The sequence below is a fragment of the Pan troglodytes genome, chromosome 15, assembly GCF_028858775.2.
Source record: "Pan troglodytes isolate AG18354 chromosome 15, NHGRI_mPanTro3-v2.0_pri, whole genome shotgun sequence".
Taxonomy (NCBI): domain Eukaryota; kingdom Metazoa; phylum Chordata; class Mammalia; order Primates; family Hominidae; genus Pan; species Pan troglodytes.
The window spans coordinates 48,063,464-48,084,454 of record NC_072413.2 but is presented as its reverse complement, the minus strand read 5'-3'; the positions used below and the strand labels follow the sequence as shown (position 1 = coordinate 48,084,454).

General features: G+C 47.8%; 2 protein-coding genes and 1 long non-coding RNA gene across 6 annotated transcripts in view; 2 read left to right on the top strand and 1 right to left on the bottom strand.

Annotated features, from left to right (window-relative positions):
- Positions 1-14,428, top strand: part of LOC100610168 (putative uncharacterized protein encoded by LINC01599) — a 50,612-nt gene extending 36,184 nt beyond the window's left edge. Inside the window, exon 2 of one of the 2 annotated variants that reach the window (XR_010151099.1) lies at positions 14,339-14,428. This is a non-coding gene — a long non-coding RNA (putative uncharacterized protein encoded by LINC01599). The remainder of the gene's footprint in view (positions 1-14,338) is intronic. The other variant, XR_010151098.1, reaches the window with a different exon arrangement.
- A 138-nt stretch (positions 14,429-14,566) lies between these two features.
- Positions 14,567-20,991, top strand: part of LOC107966453 (uncharacterized protein encoded by LINC01588-like) — a 71,383-nt gene continuing 64,958 nt past the window's right edge. For 2 of the 3 annotated variants that reach the window (XM_063793340.1, XM_063793339.1), the window contains exon 1: positions 19,633-19,755. The gene's annotated coding sequence lies outside the window, so the exon portion shown is untranslated. Of the gene's footprint in view, positions 14,922-19,632; positions 19,756-20,991 lie in introns of those variants that run through there. The other variant, XR_010151097.1, reaches the window with a different exon arrangement.
- On the bottom strand, positions 15,931-16,854 carry LOC452895 (PDZ and LIM domain protein 1-like). Its single transcript, XM_054666515.1, has one exon. The coding sequence runs from the start codon at positions 16,852-16,854 to the stop codon at positions 15,931-15,933; it is 924 nt and encodes a 307-aa protein (XP_054522490.1).

Genomic DNA, 20,991 nt, shown 5'->3' with positions numbered 1-20,991 from the left:
ATCTTCCCCTAAGAGGGACTCTCTTTCAGAAAATGCTTCTTGCATCTCGCATAGTTCAGAAGCCTCTGGAGTGGTGAATTGGCTGCAGCTTCCAATGGTGATAGCATCACCAGCCCTCACAGAAGGGCAATCTGAGCACCTCAGAGCTTTTGCCTCATTGGGCACCCAATGAGGATTGTCTCTCTCTTTTCCACCCTTCCTCTTGGGGAGCTGTGGCCATCTTACCCTAAATGTATTTTCCCCCATTTTCAGAGGAGGCAAATGTGGCATGCCAAATGCATTTTTAGTGACTGACATCTTAAACATATTTTCCATCTGTGCTAGGTCATTACGTCGTTAAACCCCTTGATATTTTAATGATTTTTATGGTCAAGTGATGCATAGGTTTGTTCAAGTTATTATTCTCTACACGCGCCATTGCTCGTAAGATGCTCCAGCAAGAGCCCACTGAAGGCTCATTTAATACATGGCACTGTTCTCAATGTGTCCTTTCTCGGCAGCCCAACCCTGGCACTGGCAATGGTCACAGCAGAGCATATCACACCAGGCTTTGGGTGTAAAGACAGAGAGTACAGTTCAAATGACGCCTGCAAATCCCTTCAGAAATTGCCGTGTTGGAGACCCTGACACCATTTCTCACTAAGCATAGGACGGGCTCTCTCTCCGGTGCAGAAGCAGAGTGTTGTCTCTTCAGTAAAGCCCCAGGACAGGACTGGCCTGTGTCTAGGGGCCATGCTAGTATTATACAAAGGCTTGCTAGTGCTCACGTATGAGAATGAGGCAGGAACCAACATCTATTGGGAACAGCTGATTTATATCCCCTTATTGAGTGAAATGGGCAGAATTGCCTATACTATTTAAATGTTCTCTCTCTCTCTCTCTCTCTCTCTCTCTCAGTTCAGCCTTACTAAACATACAGCAGTGTACAGCATGGCTGGATATAATATGGCAGACACAGACAGGACTGGACTATGGTCCAGGATACCCAGGTTTCAAAGTCACAAGCCTTTCAGAGATTGCTAATGCAAAAGGACTTAGGAGGCGGTAGACTTAAAGCAGGTAGAAGTCCTTGCCTTCTCTGGGCTTCAGTTTCCTCACCTGTAAGATGCATGCTTTTGAGTAGGATGATCCCAAGGCTCCCTTCTGCACCCCCTGACATTTGGTGAGTTTGCAGCCGAGAAAGACTGGCCACCTGGGACAGCCTCAATGACCCAGTGGCCTCCTAGAAAAGCACCAGCCCCCTCCTGTCTCCTCCTGGGAATGTCATAAGACAGATTTTGGTAAGAGTAAGAACAAAGATGAGAAATGGCTTCTCTAAAGGACGCCTGGAAATCCATTCTACTTGCCTCCTGTGTCTCTTCAGTTGAGCAGATCTTAATCTAGCACCTGCTAAAGACAGAGTGCTGAGTTCTAACCCCTGGCACTTCAGAGTGTGACTGTGTGGGGAAATGGGGTCTTTACAGAGGTAATCAAATTAAGATGTCAGTAGGGTGGGCTCTAATCCAAGAGGACAGTCATCCTTATAGGAAGAGGAAAATGGGACACAAACAGTACAGAGGGAAGACAATAAGAAGACATTTCTTATCATTTAATAAAACAATCAAACTTATATCAAGGTTGGAGTTTCACAATGTCAGGGACAGTTCTCAATGGGCTGTGTTTGTTAGGTACTGGAAAAGTAAAGAAGTTATATAAACTGTCCCTGACATTGTGGAACTCCCAGTCTTAGTATAAGTTTGAATGTTTTATTAAAATGGAGAAAACTGAGTGTTTGGTTTTGGTTGGGGGTGAAACCCATTGGGAACAACTCTATGGCATATCAGGGCTTCTTTCTGCATGAATTTCTAGATTTACATCTCTTCGTGGCTGTGGTCATCATTAGTGCTGTTTACCAGATATTTCCAGTTCCCTTTCTACTGAGTAGATAGTAGATCCATTTGTCTTTGAGCCACTAAAATTAGGTGTGGCTATGTGGCTTGCTTTGCTGGATGAAATGTGAACAGAAGTCATGGGTTTCGCTTTCAGGCAAAAGCCTGAAGAACCATCACATGCTCTCCCCGTGGTTCCTTTTTGGTGCTACGGTAGTGAGTAATAATCTAGAGGGTGGAGTCTGGCTAGCCTGTGTCTCTGGATGAGGATGAAGTGGAGTAGAGACCTTGCTGATCCATGAGGGACATGGAAGATGAGCAAGAAACGAGCCTTTGTGGGTTTAAGCCATGGAGATTTACAAAACCTTTTATTATTGAAAATTTCAAATACATATGTATATATACAATATAATATATATATATGCATATATATAATATCAAACCTGTTGTACCCATTACTCAGCTTCAGCAATGATCAGTGCTCAAATATCAATGATCAATGTGTAAAGCCTCTGTGATTTGGAAATTTTTTGTTGCTACAGCACAACCCAGACAGACCCCACCGAAAATGAGAGGAAGGAATGTGGTTTTACAGAAACACGAGACGAGTGACAAGGAGCTAAAGAGAGTGGACACAAAATGCTTGAGATTTGATTTGTATGCTCTATTTTTAAAAATGTGTATGCTTTTAGTAATTCAGGAGAACTGAACATCTGCTTGAATTAGTTGAAGTAAAAGATGCTTGTCTTAGTCCATTTGGGTTGCTAGGACAGGAATCCACAGACTGGATAGACATTTATTTCCCACAGTTCTGGAGGCTGGGAGGTCTGAGATCAAGGCGCTGGCAGATTTGGTGTCTGGTGAGGGCTGGATTTCCGGTTCATAGAGAGCACCTTCTCCCAGAGTCCTCTTGTGGCAGAAGGGGTTTCTTTCATAAAGGCTTTAATCCCCTCCATTAAAGGGCTCTTCAGGGCTCTGTCCCCAAGACCGAATCACCTCCCAAAGCCCCACCTCCAAACACCGTCACCCTGGGGCCTAGGATTTCCACCTGTGAATTTTACCTAGCATTGCTGGGCACTCAGAGTGGGCCTGCTTTGTGGACTCCTGTCCCTTCATCTCCACCTAAGGCCACCTCCTCCAGCTCACCCTCCAGCACTCCTGGTAGCTGGCACTTAGCTTCTCATGAGCTCTGCGATGTGTTTTCTGTGGAGAGAGATGGAAGCCCTGTGGCCTTGTGCAGGGACCTGCCTCAGCTTTCTGGGCCCGGCTTTGCACATCTGGCCTCATGAAGGACGTGTAGCTGCTGCCGACTTCAGGGGCAGCTCCAGAGAGTTAGGCCTGCTGAACGGTTAAGTCCTGTTCTTTCCACAGAGCCAGTTTGATGTTGTGCATTTTAAGTCACACGGGGACCTTGAGGCACATGTTTTGTTATCCCTTAGGTATACTTGTTGCAATGATAGTAGCGTAGCAAAATATCCCAGCAAAACCTCCACTGGTGGCTGAGCCCACTGAGGACCTGTGTTTGCTGGGTTAACTTTCTCTCTGTGTAGTTCGTAAAGGACCGGAGTGTGTTGCCCAGCTACCCATGCTTTTCTGCTAGTCTACTGGACTGCCACGGAGCTGGCACTGCTACTGTTATTCTGATTTTGTAGTGTAGGTAATTGGGCAAGTCTCCCCTCTACTCTTCTTTGTAAAAGTTAATTATTTCTCCATTGAGTTTCTCAAAAAGAAATCCAGTTGGAATTTTGATTAGCATTGCATTAAATTTATAGGTTCATTGTTAATATAACTAGGTCTTTATAAATGTCATCCAAAGTAAGTCATCTTACATGAGGTCATCCTACCCAAAATGTGGAATGTACTCTATTTATTCAGATCATTTTATGTTTCCTTATTAGAATTTAAGACATGTTTTTAGAAGTTTTGGGTATTCTTGGCTATTACCTAGATATATTTTGTAATTCTTGCTGCTATTGTAAATGGTATCTTTTTAATAATATTTTTCAGCAGTTATTGTGGGTGGACAGAGATGCTGTTGATTTTTGCAGGTAGATTTTGTGTCTGGTGAACTTGCTGAACCTTATGAGTTCTAATTGGTTTGAATCTGTTTTTTTCTTTTTCTTTTTTTGAGACAGGGTCTCTGTCACCTAGGCTGGATGCAGTGGCACGATTTTGGTTCACTGCAACCTCTGCCTCCTGGGCTCAATTGATCCTCCCACTCAGCCTTTGGAGTAGCTGGGACCACAGACATGTGCCATGATGCCTGGCTAATTTTTTGTAGAGGTAGGGTTTTGCCATGTTGCCCAGGCTGGTCTTGAACTCCTGAGTTCAAAGCAATCTGCCCATATCAGCTTCCCACAGTGCTGGGATTACAGGCATGAGCCACTGCACTGGGCCTGAATCTGTTTTTTCTAAATTGACAGGTTACTTTGTTTTTTTACTGCTACAGTAAGAAGCACCCTCCCCCAACCCCAGTTAATCTCTGTGATAGGTGGGGGTGGGGCTTAGGGGAAGGGTGACTCACTAGACAGGAGTTGAAAATGCCTGGGTTTTTGTGACACTAACATCTGTGTCCTCCATAGATGGAGCTCACATCACGGAGCTCATGAGGAGCTGAGTGCCAGCTACCACACACACATTCAGACATTTGCTGTCGGGCCACGGGCCATGCTGATGGAGAAAAGGTGGCCTAAATTCTCTGGTAATGGGGGTGAGAGAGAGAGAGGGATGTGGCGATGAAAAGAACGAATAAGGAAAGGAATAGGGACTTCAGGGGACTTTGCCTGGGTTGGGGCTCAGGCCGGGGCCTAGGAAGTATGAGAGACAGAGGGTGATAAAAGGGCATCAGGTGTTAGAGAGCAGCTGGACCAGAAGACCCACCATCCGGCAGCAACACCCAAAGACCTTTGGTCACATAATGTGGGGACGGGGAGGGAGGAGCTCTGGCACTGGAGATAGCCTTGGGCACCTGGCAATGCCCTCCCGCCCCTCCCACACTGACTAGTTCACAGAGGCCTTGCCCCATGCCACTGCACTGCCTTGACACTGACACGCAGCACTGCCGGCCCAGGGACTTCTCAGGGTCCAAACCTCCTACATTCCCAGGGCTCCCAGAAATCAGAGCTGAACCCACAAGGCACACAGAGCTGGGCCTCCGAGCTGGCTCCCAAAAAGAAGTGTGTTGAGGGAAACATTCTCAGCAACATTGAGAATGTTTTCACTGGACCACTGTTTACCTTGTTTAACGAGAAGCTGTCACTAAGCATTAAGGTTTCTTTGATTTGGAGACTTCTCTGCACACCAGAGAACCAGTGGCATAGGGCTGCCTCCTGCTCTGCACAGTGTCTTCCGGGGCTGCTGGTGGCAGGATGTGGCGGCCTGGTTCAACAGCTGTGATTAGTGACCCTGATTGTAGCCGCTAGCTGAGTGATTGTAAAATCAGGAAGTGAGGAGGGTTTTGTGTTCCCTCCTGGCCCCTCCTGCAGGAGCTCTGGATGGAAAGGTGAACTTGCTAAGTGCAGTTGTGCTTTGCTGACATCTGCTCCCGTTTTTGCCCCTTCACTGCTTTTAATGAATTCTGGGTTCAGGCACCCTGAGCCCTGAACGTATGGAATCTGTCCTGGGAGAATCTGTTTGTTTTATAGAGGTGGTGATGAGCAGAGGCATCCAGGCAGGTCTATTCATGTGGGAAAGCAGAGAGTTGCCCTGGATCCTACTTAAGGCCAGACCCTTCAGGTCTCCAGAGGGGACAGGCCTGGCACTGTCTGTAAGCAACTCTCGAAGAAGCCAGACTTTTCCTGTAAATGTATAACCCAAAAAAAAAAAAAAAAAAAAAAGACTATTTTGGAGCAAAGAAGCCAGAAAAAGGGCTAATGGGGGATGAGAGCGTAAGCCTGGCCCAATGACCCAAATCCTGAGTTTGTGGAGGTGTTTACAGGGGCTGAACGGCCAGGCCCAGGCTGGCCCCAGGGAACCCCCAAAGGCCATGAGTGAGGCCTGCGTTTTGGGGTGTGCTCCTTGTTTCCTGCGCCGGCCTGTCTCCACATGCTGGGTGGTTGTGAAACAACGGCTTGCAGTGACTCAGCTTTATAAATAGGACATTTACAGTGAAAATTACAGGAAATTCCCAGAGTCTCCTGCGGGGGCTTATTTTAGGTGTGTGGCTTACACAAGTGAAACCCCAGCCACCCTCTTCCAGCCTCTGCTCCCTGCAGCATCCTTGGGTATCTGATTTGAGGCAATTGCTTCTGTTCTGTGACAGGAAACCACCCCAGGAGGTCTGAGAGAAATGAGGAAAGGAGGCGTCCATCTCCAGCCCCATTCAGACACGCTCCTGGGAGAGAACAGCTCACATTTGGCTCACACTTCTCATATGCCGAGCGCTCTGCTGTGTTACCTCAGTGACTTTCACTGACTCCCAAGGAAGTGATGGGGATGGGGAAACTGGAATTCAAACCCATTTCCAACTCCCTCCGGATCTCGAGAGATTAACCACAGACACAACTTTTCCTGAACACAGAACAAGAAGGCAAAAGGAAGCAGAGGTCCCTGTTTTCAGGACAGGACAGGAGAAAGGTGCCAGTACCCTGGCCTTTGGTTATATTTCCCTTTGCCTCTTCAGTAACACATTTCTTGGCAGGACATCTTTTCTGGAAAACCAGACTTGAGCTTGGAGTGGCTCAACAGCCCTTGCTGTAGCTAGGTTTGATGGAGAAGCTGAGAGAGCTGCCTGCACCCGGGTAGGAGGCTCTGTCATGGAGGGGCTCAGGCCATTGCAGGTTTAGGGCCTAAATGTTGTGCAAATATTTGCCCAACAACTCCCAGTGTGCCTTGGAACAAGCAGCAGGAGCGGCCCTGGCTGAGTCCCTGAAGAGAAACGTGGATGTGATGACTTTGAATGGCTCCCAGCTTCTACTTCCTCATAATTTGCCAGGATCTCTGTCGCCAACAAGCCTGGTTACAAGGAGAGGGGGCTCCGTGCTAGCCTGCTGGGCACGATGGAACCTTCCGCATTCTCCAGATGAAGCCCGCACACCCATGCCTTCATCAAGCAGCAGGCACTGCCAATGCGTTTTTGAGCTACAGATTTGTATTCCCAGCAATCTGTGAGATTCTCCCCCTAGATCCTCGCAAAGCTTCTGAATTTATCGAGTTCAAAACAGAACACCCAAACTAGCTTGTCTTGTATTCTCTTTCAGTTAAGGCTGCCTTCCCTAGTCCCCCTAGTTAGAAACCATTGGCTCATCCTTTAGCCCTCTGCTGCTCTGCCCTCTCCCTCCCGAGTCTGATTGATTCTCCCTCCCGAGTCTGATTGATTCTCCCTCCTAGCTCTCCCCTCAGTGCCTGGAGTGCATGGGTCTGACCCAATGGGTGGTTGGCAGGGGTAGGAGTGGAAGTTGGGAGGGGCACATGACCCAAGCTGAGCTCATTAGATCCCAGGGTTTTTCTAGCTGCAGCAGGCTCTTTTCTCTCTAGATGCTTGCTGGAAGGCTGGGAATCCAGAGGAGCCTGTGGCCATGCATCTGCAGCCTGGCAAAGCCTGCCTGCAGCAGCGAGGGGACACGGTGCTGCAGGGAGAAGCCATGATGAGTGGTGGAGAGAGACTTCCTGAGGGGACAGAGCTCCCAGTACAGCTGTCCCCAAACCAGGTCCACCCCCTGCCCCCATCCATCCTTCACAGGCCACCAGGATTCTTTTCCATGTTCTCCAACTTTTTGTTTTAAAAAAATCCAACTACAAAGAAGTTGACAGAATAATTCAGTGAATACCTACATACCCTTCACCTAGATTCACCAGTTATTAGCATTTAGTGACAGTTATGTTCTCTTTTTCCCTATATATTCATGTATGTGTGTTTTTTCTGAACCATTTGAAAATAAGTTGCTGATGCCATGACACTTCTCCCCTACATATTTCTGCGTGTATTGCCTAAGAATGCGAACATTTTCCCCACAGTCACAATACCATGATCACATTCAAGAAATTTAACAGGGCTGGGCGCTGTGGCTCATGCCTATAATCCCAGCACTTTGGGAGGCCAAGGCAGGTGGATCACGAGGTCAGGAGTTCAAGACCAGCCTGGCCAACATGAAACCCCATCTGTACTAAAAATACAAAAAATTAGCCAGGCGTGGTGGCAGGCACCTCTAATCCCAGCTACTTGGGAGGCTGAGGCAGGAGAATCGCTTGAAACCGGAAGGTGGAGGTTGCAGTGAGCCAAGATCATGCCACTGCACTCCAGCCTGGTCAATAAGATTGAAACTCTGTCTAAAAAAAAAGGAAAAAAAAAGAAAAGAAATATTAACAATGATATAATAATATTATCTAATATTAATATATATCCACATTCAATTTTGCCAAGTGGAATTTGTTTATGGATATAAGATATTATTATAGTTTTTTTCCCTTTTCAATTCAAGAGCCAATCATGGATAACAAATTGCATTTAGTTGTCATATCTGTTTAGCCCCCTGTAACCTAGAATTGTTTTCCTGTCCTTTTTTATATTTCATGATATTAGCATTTTTTGTATCCTTCAATTTGGATTTGCTTTTTCCTCATGATTAGAGTCATGCTGTATATTTTTAACGGAGATAACACTGGATTCTTTTCAGTGTATCACATTAAGAGACACATGATGTCAGTTATTGGTGTGTTAAGTTTGATCACCTTGTTAAGGTGGTGTCTGCCAGATCTTTTCATTGTAAAGGTACAATTTTCCCTTGATACATGGGAATAATTACATATATATACATCTGTTCTTGTAAAGTGGAAATTAAGTATATGTTCTTATGCTGATTCCCTTGGCTCCAATTTCCACAGGTCAACATAAAGAAGGCCCAGTTGCACCTGCACACACAGTGGGTTGTGTTAGAGGGGAGGAATGCTGAGCTTAGAGAATCAGCATCTTTTATGATAGGCAATAAGTCTCTGACCTCTTCTGCAGAAGACATTATCTTTCTTATACTAGGCACTAAGCATGCCTGTACTTTGCTCCAAAGGGAGAGTCTTGTCTTCCAAGGCTATTTGCTATTCAAATGCCTTTGGAAAGAGATTCCAGAACAGAGGCAGTGAGTGCTCCTGCTCATAAGACACCCACAAATGCTAGAGACGCATGGAGAACAGTCTCCCAACAGATCCTGAAAAATTATCTTTCTACAACACAATCCAGTCATGTTATTCCCCTGTTGTGGCTGGTGGCCTCCCAATTCTAGTCTCTGCACCTTCAGTAGCAGAGACCCCCACCTCCCCTGACCCACAGCTGTGCACATGGCTTTCCAGAATTTGGTCTGTGTTTCCCATCTTCTCTCTCAGCAAGGTGTGGCTGTATGATTAAGTTCTGAGCAAGAGGCTTTAAGAATAAGTAAGTGTGCACAACTTCTGTAAAATGCCCTTAAATGATAGTGTGCCTTAAAGGATAGGGAGCACGCCTTTCTCCTTCTCTTTCCTTCTTTGTACAACATAAAGTAGCAACCTCCCTCCTCCAAGGCACTTGCTAATTCTCTCTCTGCCTTGTTTGTTTCCACAGCAGATAACACCATTTGACACACTATTTATTTTGCTTATTTTGTATATTGTCTGTCTCTTCTCACTAGCATGTAAACCCCATGAACAGTGCTGGTGCTAGCATTTTTGTATCTGTTGTTGAAATACTGAAATACTTCTGTACCAGTGGGTGGCTGGTCACTCCCCAAGTCCCTGTGTGCTCCCCATGGCACCTCCCAGCTACCCAGCTGTCTTAGTCTTCTTGGGCTGCCATAATAAAATACCATCGACTAGGTGGCTTCAACAACGGAAATGTATTTTCTCACAGTTCCGGGTCCAAGATCAGGGTGCGAGTTAATCTGGTTCCTGGTGAGGTCTCTCTTCCTGGTTTGCAGGCAGCTGCCTTCCTGCTAAGTGCTCACGTGGGGAGGGGAGAGAGAGAGTGAGCATGCTCTCTGGTGTTCCTTCTTCTAAAGGACAGTAGTCCCATCAGAACGAGGCCCCCCACCCTTGTGACCTCACCTAACTCATTACCTCCCAAAAAGCCCCATCTCCAAATACCATTGCCCTGAGGATTAGGACTTCAACATAAGAATTTTGGGAGAAACACAAACATTCAGTCAAGAACAATGAAACAGGCCTTGACTCAAATAGTAGGGGGCTCCCAGGACCCCACTTCTGCATGAAGGCCAGTGATGCCCTGATCAATCAGTATGCTATACCCCTGAGGTGTTCAACAAATGCGTGTTGCATGAACGCATGATAGAGCCTAGGATGGCGCCAAGCCATTCCATTGTCCATCCCAAACTCAAGAAGAGCTGGAGTCAGGTTCTTCAGTGAGTAAAAATCAGGGAAATTACCAAGCAGCACTTCTCTGCTATTTTTAAACAAAGGACTTATTTCCTCAAACCCTTCCTGTTCCTATCTCATCCCACCCCAGCGGAAGAGGAAATGACTGAGCAGAAACATAGAAGGGGAATCATTTTTTCCCCCTGAGACAATCCATTACCAGGCCCTTCCCTATATCAATTACAGGATCAGCAAGTGCAGGAGAAGCAACACTGCACGGGTGTGAGTGCCGGGACGGGAACACGCAGGCTACCGTCAGCTCAGAGCCACACACATCTTCTCACTGCCTGGTGTGAGTGCCACACGGGAACACGCGGTCCACCGGCCAGTTCAGAGCCACACACATCTTCTCACTGCACTGTGTGACTGCCGGGATAGGAACATGCGGTCCACTGGCCAGCTCAGAGCCACTCGCAACTTCTCCCTCCCTGCACGGTGTGAGTGCTGGGACAGGAACACACAGGCTAACGTCAGCTCAGAGCCACTCACATCTTCTCACTGCCTGGTGTGAGTGCCGGGACAGGAACACGCGGTCCACCGTCAGCTCAGAGCCACTCACATCTTCTCGCTGACCTCACCTCTCAGGAGTTCCATTCTCCACCAAGGCGATGGAGCAGTTTAAAAGCCTGTATCTGTCACATTTTTAAATGTGCAAGCCTGGTGAACCAAGTGATTCCTCGTTCTGGGATCTACCTTTGAGAAATGCTCGCACGCATGCTCAGGGAGGCATTGCTTCCAACAGCAAAAGCAGTTTAAATAATCTAGATGTCTAGCAGCAGGGAAACAACAAATGGATGTATTGCTAGAGAACACACTATGGGTGGGGAGACAGGAGGACTGAGGAGGAGAGAGAAGGAGAGGTTTTGGGGCTGAGAGCTTGGTGGGCACGGGCTGCCAGCTGTCCCGGCTTCTGGCAGGCTGCTTGCTGCAGACAAGTGGCCGTGGGGAAGTCATCACTCAAGAGCATTCTTGCAGGCTTTGCTGATGCCGATGCATGTGCAGCATGGGAGGAGGTGCAGGCCTGGTTTGACCTAACCATGGGTCCATCTTTAATCACTATTAAAAGCAGTCATTGCTGCCCTCCCTGGTGGCACTGGAGTACTGAAAGTGTAATGGAAAGAAATTAAACTAAAAGTAATGTCTTAAACCTATTAATTTAGAATGGCCAAAAGGAAAAGAAGCCCACAGGAGAGAACTCTTGCCTTTATTTCCCATTAAATGAGCCAAAGAAAACTCTTTCCTTCAAATGACTGAACCCAGCCATTCTTCTAGCTCTCATTGTTCTCTGGTGTTTGCAAAGGGCACTATCTGGCTGCACGGCTGTGCCAAAGAGCTCTCAGGACAGTCGTTTAACTGAGGAAAACAGCATGGCGGACCCAGTTTTGCTCACAGTGTCTGCAGGGAGTTAATAAGAACTCCAAGAAAAAATAAGTCTGGGCCAAGCGCAGTGGCTCATGCCTGAATTCCCAGCACTTTGGGAGGCCAAGGCGGGTGGATCATTTGAGGTCAGGAGTTCAAGACCAACCTGACCAACATGGTGAAACCCTGAATCTACTAAAAATACAAAAATTAGCCAGGCATGATGGTGCACGCCTGTAATCCCAGCTACTCAGGAGGCTGAGGCGGGAGAATTGCTTGAACCCGGGATGCAGAGGTTGCAGTGAGCCGAGATCCCACCACTGCACTCCAGCCTGCACTCCAGAGAGAGACTCTTGTCTCAAAAAAAAAAAAAAAAGTCTGGGAAGCACTGGGTTAAAACAAGTAAAATACCAGCCGGGCGTGGTGGCTCACACCTGTAATCCCAGCACTTTGGGAGGCCGAGGTGGGCGGATCACAAGGCCAGGAGATCGAGACCATCCTGGTTAACACGGTGAAACCTCGTCTCTACTAAAGAATTCAAAAAATTAGCGGGCGTGGTGGCGGGTGCCTGTAGTCCCAGCTACTTGGGAGGCTGAGGCAGGAGAATGCCATGAACCCGGGAGGTGGAGCTTGCAGTGAGCTGAGATCACGGCAGTGCACTCCAGCCTGGGTGACAGAGTGAGACTCTGTCTCAAAAAAAAAAAAAAAAAAAAAAAGAAGTAAAATACCTTTCTTTATAATAGAGCCTTAAACATATTAATGTGCGGTGCAAATCTTCAAGAAGGGTAAGGAAAACCGTGTTGGTTTCCTGCTCAACATTCCTTGCTGCACGTCTTTGCTGAGAGACCCTCAATTTTGTTGGTTTATAGCACCTGTGTGTCTCATGGGCTCCTCCCTGGTCCCAGGATGAAATGTTCACAGGTCGGAGCCATTTTCCTTCAGTAACTGCTTTAGTTATAGCCATGTGCTGTGGTCCTGCATGTAACGAATGCAAAGACGATCGGCCCTGGGAACCTCTAGGAAGGATTTCTTGGCTCTTAAAACATGACACAGGATGAGTACTTGCCCCTTCCTGCCTTAGGACATTGTCATGTGAAGACATGGGCTTGGCGCTACTGCAGTCCTGTTGGAATCATGAGGGAAAAGCCAAGAAAATCTCAGAGAAACTGGTCTTGATCTTTGATGCTGTTAAGTTGCTGCATTAACCACCCCGGAATGGCCCTTTGGGTTTGTCACTTTGTAGTTTAGGCCTTAGGGTATCCTGTGATGTTCAGCTCACAGCATCCTGAAACCAAGGGGCACATAAAGTGCTGACAGTGCCCAACTAATTCATCTGACCACAGAAGGTCCCCCCAGACTAGGCCTCTACTGAGAATGCCTTGGGAAAGGCTGACAGAGTGAGGAAGATGAGGTGAAGGGCAGATGCTCCAGGCTCTACCCTAGGTTCTAAAAATCACGTGAGCACCTGGGCCTCATTTTCAACTGTGTGAAAAGAACGTGCCAACTAAAACAACAGAAGTCAAGCATCTAATACAGTGCATGTCACATGGTAGGTGTGTCATACATGAAGAGCTGTCATTCATCAAATGGAAGTGGGGAGGGGAGGAGTAGTCCAGTTTCCAAGTCTCATTTATGCCCGAGAGATCTTTGTAACTATTCCAAAAATAATAAGTGTTCCTTGACCCCATACCCATTTATAGAACTCTCTCACCTCATTCAGCAGGAAAAAAGGGAAAATAAAGATTCCACAGATGTCCTAGGCAAGCATGCTAACTCCCGGGCCCCTAGTCCCTCACTCCTCTGCTAGAGTGAGCTGCGACCAACTCCCTGGATGGCCAGAATACTTCTGTGTCTGCTAATGGCTCTGAAACACTCCTCAGTGAGAACGTCCACATGTACTAGATACCCAGTCTGCTGCAGAGGAGAAATCTCCACTCTAGGCGCTCATGGGGATGCCAAGGGGATTGAGTTCCTCCTCGTCCAGAGCTCTGGCTGAGACTCAGAGCAGCAGCCGGCAGACAACTGACCTGGGGCTTTGCTCACTCTCTTCTCTCTCTCTCTCTCTCTCGGTTTTGTTTATTGAGGGAAGCATTTAATTTGTAATCATGTATTTCATCCCCAGAAAAAGAATCCCAGGGTTTTCTCTCCTCTGTGTCTTTCTCATGCTTCCTCGTGGTCCATGATGCCAGCTTCAGTCATCAGGTCAATAAAACCAAACTGATGGGATGGAGACTAATCTGCCATTTTTCTAGGTCTTTGAGTTGCACAGTAAATCTGGAGATGATCACTGCACATTTATTTAGCCTGCCTGTGAGGGTCACAACAATTTTCTCAGTTCTAGGATCAACGACGATTTCAAATTTTCCAAAGTTATCCAGCTTCATCATCACAATGAGAAACCAGATGATGATATTGGAGCACAGCCTAATAAGAACCTGGTGTTGGCCGGGCGCACTGGCTCATGCCTGTAATCCCAGAAATTTGGGAGGCTGAGGTAGGTGGATCACTTGGGATCAGGAGTCCGAGACCAGCCTGGCCAACATGGTGAAACCCCGTCGCTACCAAAAATACAAAAATTAGCCAGGCTTGGTGGTGCATGCCTGTAGTCCCAGCTACTTGGGAGGCTGAGGCAGGAGAATCACTTGAACCCAGAAGGTGGAGGTTGCAGTGAACCGAGATCGCGCCATTGCACTCCAGCCTGGGTGACAGAGCAAGACTCTGTCTCAAAAAAAGAAAGAAAGAAAAAAAAAGAATCTGGTGTCTGCTTCTCTTTTCAGCATTGTTGGTGCTCTGAGGGTGTCAGCCAGGCCACTCATGCAGACCATTGCGGCAGCACTGAAAATGGAAGAAAGATGGGATTCTGCTGTCTTTTGTTTTGGCTGATGAACAGCACCGAGATGGAGTGGCTGTGAGTATAAGCGTGTGTGTGTGTGTGTGTGTGCGCGCACGCACGCGCGTGCATGCATGCCTATGTGTCATACCCAGGTACTGTCTTCACTTTGTAGAAACATCTTATGGGGCCAGGCGCAGTGGCTCACACCTGTAATCCCAGCACTTTGGGACGCCGTGGCGGGCAGATCACCTAAGGTCAGGAGTTCAAGACCAGCCTGGCCAACATGGTGAAACCCCATCTCTACTAAAAATACAAAAAAAAATTGCTGGACCTGGCGGCCTGCACCTGTAATCCCAGCTAATCAGGAGGCTGAGGCAAGAGAATGGCTTGAACCCGGGAGGTGGAGGTTGCAGTGAGCCAAGATCGTGCCACTGCACTCCAGCCTGGATAGCAAGAATGAAACTCCATCTCAAAAGAAAAGAAAAGAAAAGAAACATCTTATGGAAGGTGTAAGGCCGACCAGGCAAGTATTATCCCCTTTAATAGACCAATAACTAGAGGTTCAGAGAGGTACAGGGGCCTGCCCCAGGTGACATCCCTAGTCCGTGGCAGAGCCGGGTGTGAGAACACTCCTCTGGCCCCTGGGCTGGTGCTCTTCCCACCATGTGAGGGACATGTTGGGTGTCCAACAATGAACAGGACTCTTGCTGTCCAAGGACGGGAGAGAGAGAAACATGAAGAGGCACTTCTATGACAGCCCAGAACCCACTGAGAACACCAGGCACTGCCCACTTCATTCCTTCCACCTGCCCCACTCTCTGAAAGGAGAAGAGACGGAGCCACCCAGCAAGATTCTCAGGAGAAAAGCAGCGCCGAAGAAGAACCACGCCACAGAGGCCAGATGAGGCAGGGGGACCGGGCATGTCGGAAACACCTCCTGTGGGGCTGAACACCAGCAGAGAAGAAAGGGGGCAAGGTGCCAAGATGGGGCATGGGACTGCAAGAATGAAAAAGGAGTGTTCCCTGGGCTTTGGGGATAATGGGATTAGAATTCTTCTTTGGGCCACTCTTTAAATCTGACAGTTCTCTGGGACTGGACTATGAGATTCCTAACTTTTATTTATTTTTATTTTTTATTTTTGGAGTCTATAAATTTATTGAGTAAAAACAAAATCGATGTCAGATACATTATATTTGATTGGGTTCAAATTTGGCTGATGTCTAAATGCAGCAGAGAAGAAGAGAGAGGAGGAAAGGACATGGTGTTTCTGGCAAGGGGACACTGAACAAAACTGTTTTCCTTTAATTGTAAAAACGGGCATCACACAGCCAGTATGAATCAATTAACCAAGGCAGGGGACTCAATGTTTTACGAGCAGGGGGAAAACCAAAGTAAGCAGAGAACTTTCAAGAGAGGAGAGGGCCAGGACACTCAGAGAAAAAGCTGCAGCACAGGCCGGCTGGAGAACAGTGGTCGGATCTGCCAGGTCACTTGGGGAACACGGTAACCACTTCGTAGACCTCGGGTGGTGCGACTCACTCCCAGGCATGCTTCTCACAGTAGATTTGATCCTCCACAAAGAAATGGCCCCTCTGTTTCAGGTTGGTGCAACAGTCAGTGCACAAGTAACACTCGGGATGGCGGTGACGGTCCCACAGCTTCACGAACACACCGACAATTCCAGGGCCACATTTGTCACACATAGGCAACTTCTGAGCATTTCCAATCAATGCAGCCACTTTAGTGACAGGACCTTTAACACTTCTGAATCCTGAGGGCTTGTTGGGATCCTCTTTTTCTTCAGACTCCAGGATTTTCTGCAAAACCAGAAAAGACACAGACTGTTTTGGGGGCTCATTCAACTCCCGTTTCTCCTGAAGCATCTTGCAAACTTCAGATTCTTTGTCAATGACAAGGCTGATTGGAGGCTGAGCATGTTCGCCTCCACCCCGCTGGTAGCAGTCTGACTCCAGGGCGTTGTTGAAGTTGGATATATTTTCAGAAGAGTAGAGGCCAGCTGGGTTGTTGTACTGGTTTGTGATGACCCTGGCGTTAGTGCTGGAGGCAGGCGAGGTGGTAAAGGGCATGGAACTTCGGTTGTGGGCGCTTCCTATGTGCAGGACCTCCTGGGGTTCAGAGGCTAAATTCATCTTGTATGGACGACACTTCTCTTCCTCCGTCACCAGAGGAGACCAGACTTTATGTTTGGATCTGGCTACAGTGAGAGTCATGTTGTCTTTGCAGCCTTTGATTCTGTTCTGAGCTTCCAAGTGCGTCATATTGCTAGAATTTTCCCCATCAATGGCTGTGATTACATCTCTGATACATAAATTAGCTAGAGCCACCTTGCTTCCAGGAGTGACCCGGGAAATGGTGAGAGGCTGCTCGAAGTCCTTGACACCCACGAGACGGAAGCCCCACGGGCCCGGGCCCTGGAGGACGAGCTGCTGGGTGGTCATGGCGCGGCTGTGGTGGGCAACAACCCGCGGGGACAGACAGGCAGGATGTTGCATGGCGTGCAGGGATCCCCCGGCAGCTCGAGATTCCTAACTTTTAAATGTTACAAGCCCTGTGATTGTGATGTCCAATGTCAGTTTGGAGGAATGGGTATTTGATGAGTCTGTGTCAGTCTAGGAAGGCTTCTTGGAACAGGCGACTATTGAGCCAAGTTATAAGGCTGTGCTTCTTCTTCTCTTATGTGCATTGGAATTACCAAGGCTCTGATTCAGTAGCGCCGGGGTGGGGCCTGTGATTCTGAATTTCTAACAAGATCCCAGGAGATGCTGATGCTTTGAGTAGCAACGTTCCAAAGGATTATTGAGTTATCGGAATGAAAAGAGGGCTCGGTCTTTCAAAGAAGACATTCTTGGCACCAGGCAACATAGAGCAAAGGTGGAAGGTAAGCCATACCATGGAGAGTAGAGTGTGTGAGGAGGCAGTGGATGACACAGACCTTGCTTGAGGTGTCCCTGGCCTGAGAAGGGCCCGGTGGAGTGAATGATGGAACTTGGAGTTGCCTGTGCATGACAGTGTTTCTCAAGGTGGAACCCAGCTCTATCAGAACCCCTTGGGCACTGGTTGAGAATGTGCGTCACTCCACCCACAGAACTTTGGATTTTTGGAGGTCTGGAGGGGGCTCAGGAATCTGCATTTTTAAAGAAGCTTATAAGGCAATTCAGATGCAAACTAAAGTTTGATAACCTGCATTGAGCAATTAAAGGTTTTCTGAGAGAGGAAGGACAAGATTAGATTTGCATTTGGGAGAGATGCTCTGGGTACCTGAGGAAGATGAGGCCAGGAACAGGGAGGCTGGGGAAGGGCTCAGGTGGTTATGCAGGCCAGAGAAGCTAAGGGCTTGCAACAGGATCCTGGCAATGGCAATGCAGGGGATGAACTCAAGAGACATCCATCAGTCATTCCCAGTGGGCTGCCACTTATGAGTATATGGGGGCAAGAGAAATGATGAGTTCAGTTTTGCCAAGTTTGGAGGATATCTAGGTACTGAAGTCCATCAGGCAATTTGATATGAGAGTCTGAAGTTCAGAAACGAGGACCGAGTCTGGGTATAGATTTTAGAGTCAGCCACTTGTAGTGTATTTACCTTTAAGCACTATGGTGAACTTCATGTTGACAGCAGTAGGCTTTTCAGATCTTCCCAGAGACTATGGGTGGGAGCGAGGGGAGAATGGTGGTCTGAGTACTAATTCTGCCAAGAGTCAATGCTATTACCAGCAGTAATGTTGACCATTGTGTGCAGGGGCCAGACCTTTCCTGGAGCATGTCGAGCCCTGAAGATCTTGTGTCAGTTCTCCCATTGAAGACTTGCAGGCTTCTCTTTTTTTTTTTTTTTTTTTTTTTTCCAGACAGAGTCTTGCTGTGTCCCCCCAGGCTGGAGTGCAGTGACACGATCTCAGCTCACTGCAACCTCCACCTCCTGGGTTCAAGCGATTCTTCTGCCTCAGCCTCCTGTGTAGCTGGGATTACAGGCATGCGCCACCAGGCCCGGCTAATTTTTGTGATTTTAGTAAAGACAGGGTTTCACCATGTTGGCCAGGCTAGAGTGAACTCCTGACCTCGTGATCCACCTGCCTTGGCCTCCCAAAGTGCTGGGATTACAGGCGTGAGCCACTGTGCCCGGCCCTTACTTGCAGGCTTCTTAAGTGATGAGTCCAGCCTCCCAGAATCAGCCTTGGAGAATGGAGGACTTCGTTACGGGGGTCTATCAAATCTTTCTGCTGTGATTTCACCTTGTAAGACACATTTTCACACTCCAAGGGTAACCTGTGCTGAAAATGATAGCATCAGCTTATGGAGCCCTGTGCCGGGTTCTAGGGATGGTCTCTGTCCTTAAGAAACCCCAACCAATTGGAAGAGATGTTGGACATTTATGCTGTTGTGTGTCACGTGCATAGAAATCTATATAAAACTGGGGTTTCAGGGAAGGCTTAGTGGAAGAGGTGACACCTGTTAGATTTTGAGGGAGGAACAGAAGTTGGGTAGACAAAGTAATGGAGGTAAGGGAGAAGAAATATTTTAGGCAGAGGAGATAGCACATGCCAGGCACAGCGTCATGAACCAGGACATGGTCAGGGAACAGTGAAGACTTAGATCTGGCTGGAGCAAAGGCCTATGTGGGACAGAGATGGGAAACCAATCTAAGTGGGAAGGAGCAGAGCCTACCATGAAGGGTCTCATTGTGTGCAACGATATGGAATTTAAAGTAATCTTAAAAACTCTAAGGAGGTCTGGGCACCATGGCTTACACCTGTAATCCCAGCACTTTGGGAGGCCAAGGTGGGAGGATCACTTGAGCCCAGGAGTTGGAGACCAGCCTAGGCAACATAGCGAGACTCCATCTCTACAAAAGTTATCTCTTTTTTTTTTTTTTTTAATTAGCTGGGCATGGTGGTGTTGTCTGTAGTCCAAGCTACCACAGAGGCCAGGCAAGAGGATTGCTTGAAGTCTAGCAGTTCGAGGTTATAGTAAGCTATGATTGCACCACTGCAATCCAGCCTGAGCAACAGAAGCAGACCCTGTCTCAACAAAACAGAAACCCCCCACAAAACTCTAAGGAGGGGCACTAACCGACAGCTAGGTGTGGGTGAGGACCAACCAGGAGGTTTCTGCAGTGATCACCTGGGCATGAAGGGGAATTGAACCAAGACAGCACAGGCTCAATCCTCAGCAACTTCTGGTCCAGCCACCAAACTTATCTCTATTTTGTCTCCTCCCCACAGCCAGCAGCCAGAACAAGCCACCATCTCCCCTGGGCTTTCACAGTAGCCTCCTGACTGGTCTTGTTGCTTCGACACTTACACTTCCTGTTCTCTGCAAGGCAGCCAGAGTGACCTTTCACTAATGTAAGTCATATTATGTCCCCTCTCTGCTGCAAACCCTTCAATCACTTTCCATGAATGGTTCTGGGAATAAAGTCCAGCTTCCTTCCCCTGATTCACTTGATCTGGCCCTTCCCACTTGTCTGACCTGTTTTCCAGCCCATGCTCCCTGTCCTTGTCTACACTCCTAACATGTGGTCTTTCTATTCCTTAAACTTGCCTGGCTCAGTCCCATGTTAGAGCATTTCTGCTGGCTCTTCTTCCTGCCTGGACCTTCACACAGCTGGAAATTCTTGCTTTTCAAATTGTAATTTATTTCTATTTTTATTTTTTGAGACGGAGTTTCACTCTTGTCGCCCAGGCTGGAGTGCAATGGCGCGATCTCAGCTCACTGCAACCTCTGCCTCCTGGGTTCAAGCGATTTTCCCACCTCAGCCTCCTGAGTAGCTGGGATTACAGGCGCCTAGCGCTGCATCCAGCTAATTTTTGTATTTTTAATAGAGATGGGGTTTCACCATGTTGGCCAGGCTGATCTCGAACTCCTTTCCTCAGATGATCCACCAGCCTTGGCCTCCCAAAGTGCTGGGATTACAGGTATGAGCCACCACGCCCAGCCACAAGTTGTAATTTAAACATCACTTCCTGAGAGAGACTTTCCCTGACAACCCCCTCAATCTCCAGGAGCTCCTCAGTCATTCTCCATCAAATCACCCTGTTTCGATTCTCTGAACAGCTCTTACTACTTTCACTTGCGTCCGTGTGACAAGACCACCAAACAGGCTTTGTGTGAGCAACAAGGCTGTTTATTTCACCTGGGTGCAGGCGGGCTGAGTCCGAAAAGAGAGTCAGCGAAGGGAGATAGGGGTGGGGCCGTTTTATAAGATTTGGGTAGGTAGTGGAAAATTACAGTCAAAGGGGGTTGTTCTCTGGCAGGCAGGGGTGGGGGTCACAAGGTGCTCAGTGGGGGAGCTTTTGAGCCAGGATGAGCCAGGAGAAGGAATTTCACAAGGTAAGGTCATCAGTTAAGGCAGGAACAGGCCATTTTCACTTCTTTTGTCATTCTTCAGTTACTTCAGGCCATCTGTATGTATACCTGCCGGTCACAGGGAATATGATGGCTTAGCCTGGGCTCAGAGGCCTGACAATTACTATCTGGTATTTTCCTGTTTGTCTACATATTTATTTTCTCTCCTCTGTAGTAGACAGTGTCCAAAAATGGCCACGATCAAATCCTTCTCCCATTGTATACACATGCTGCTC

Excerpts from the sequence above, each read along its gene's own strand:
- LOC452895 (XM_054666515.1), bottom strand. The coding sequence starts at position 16,854 with ATGACCACCCAGCAGCTCGTCCTCCAGGGCCCGGGCCCGTGGGGCTTC.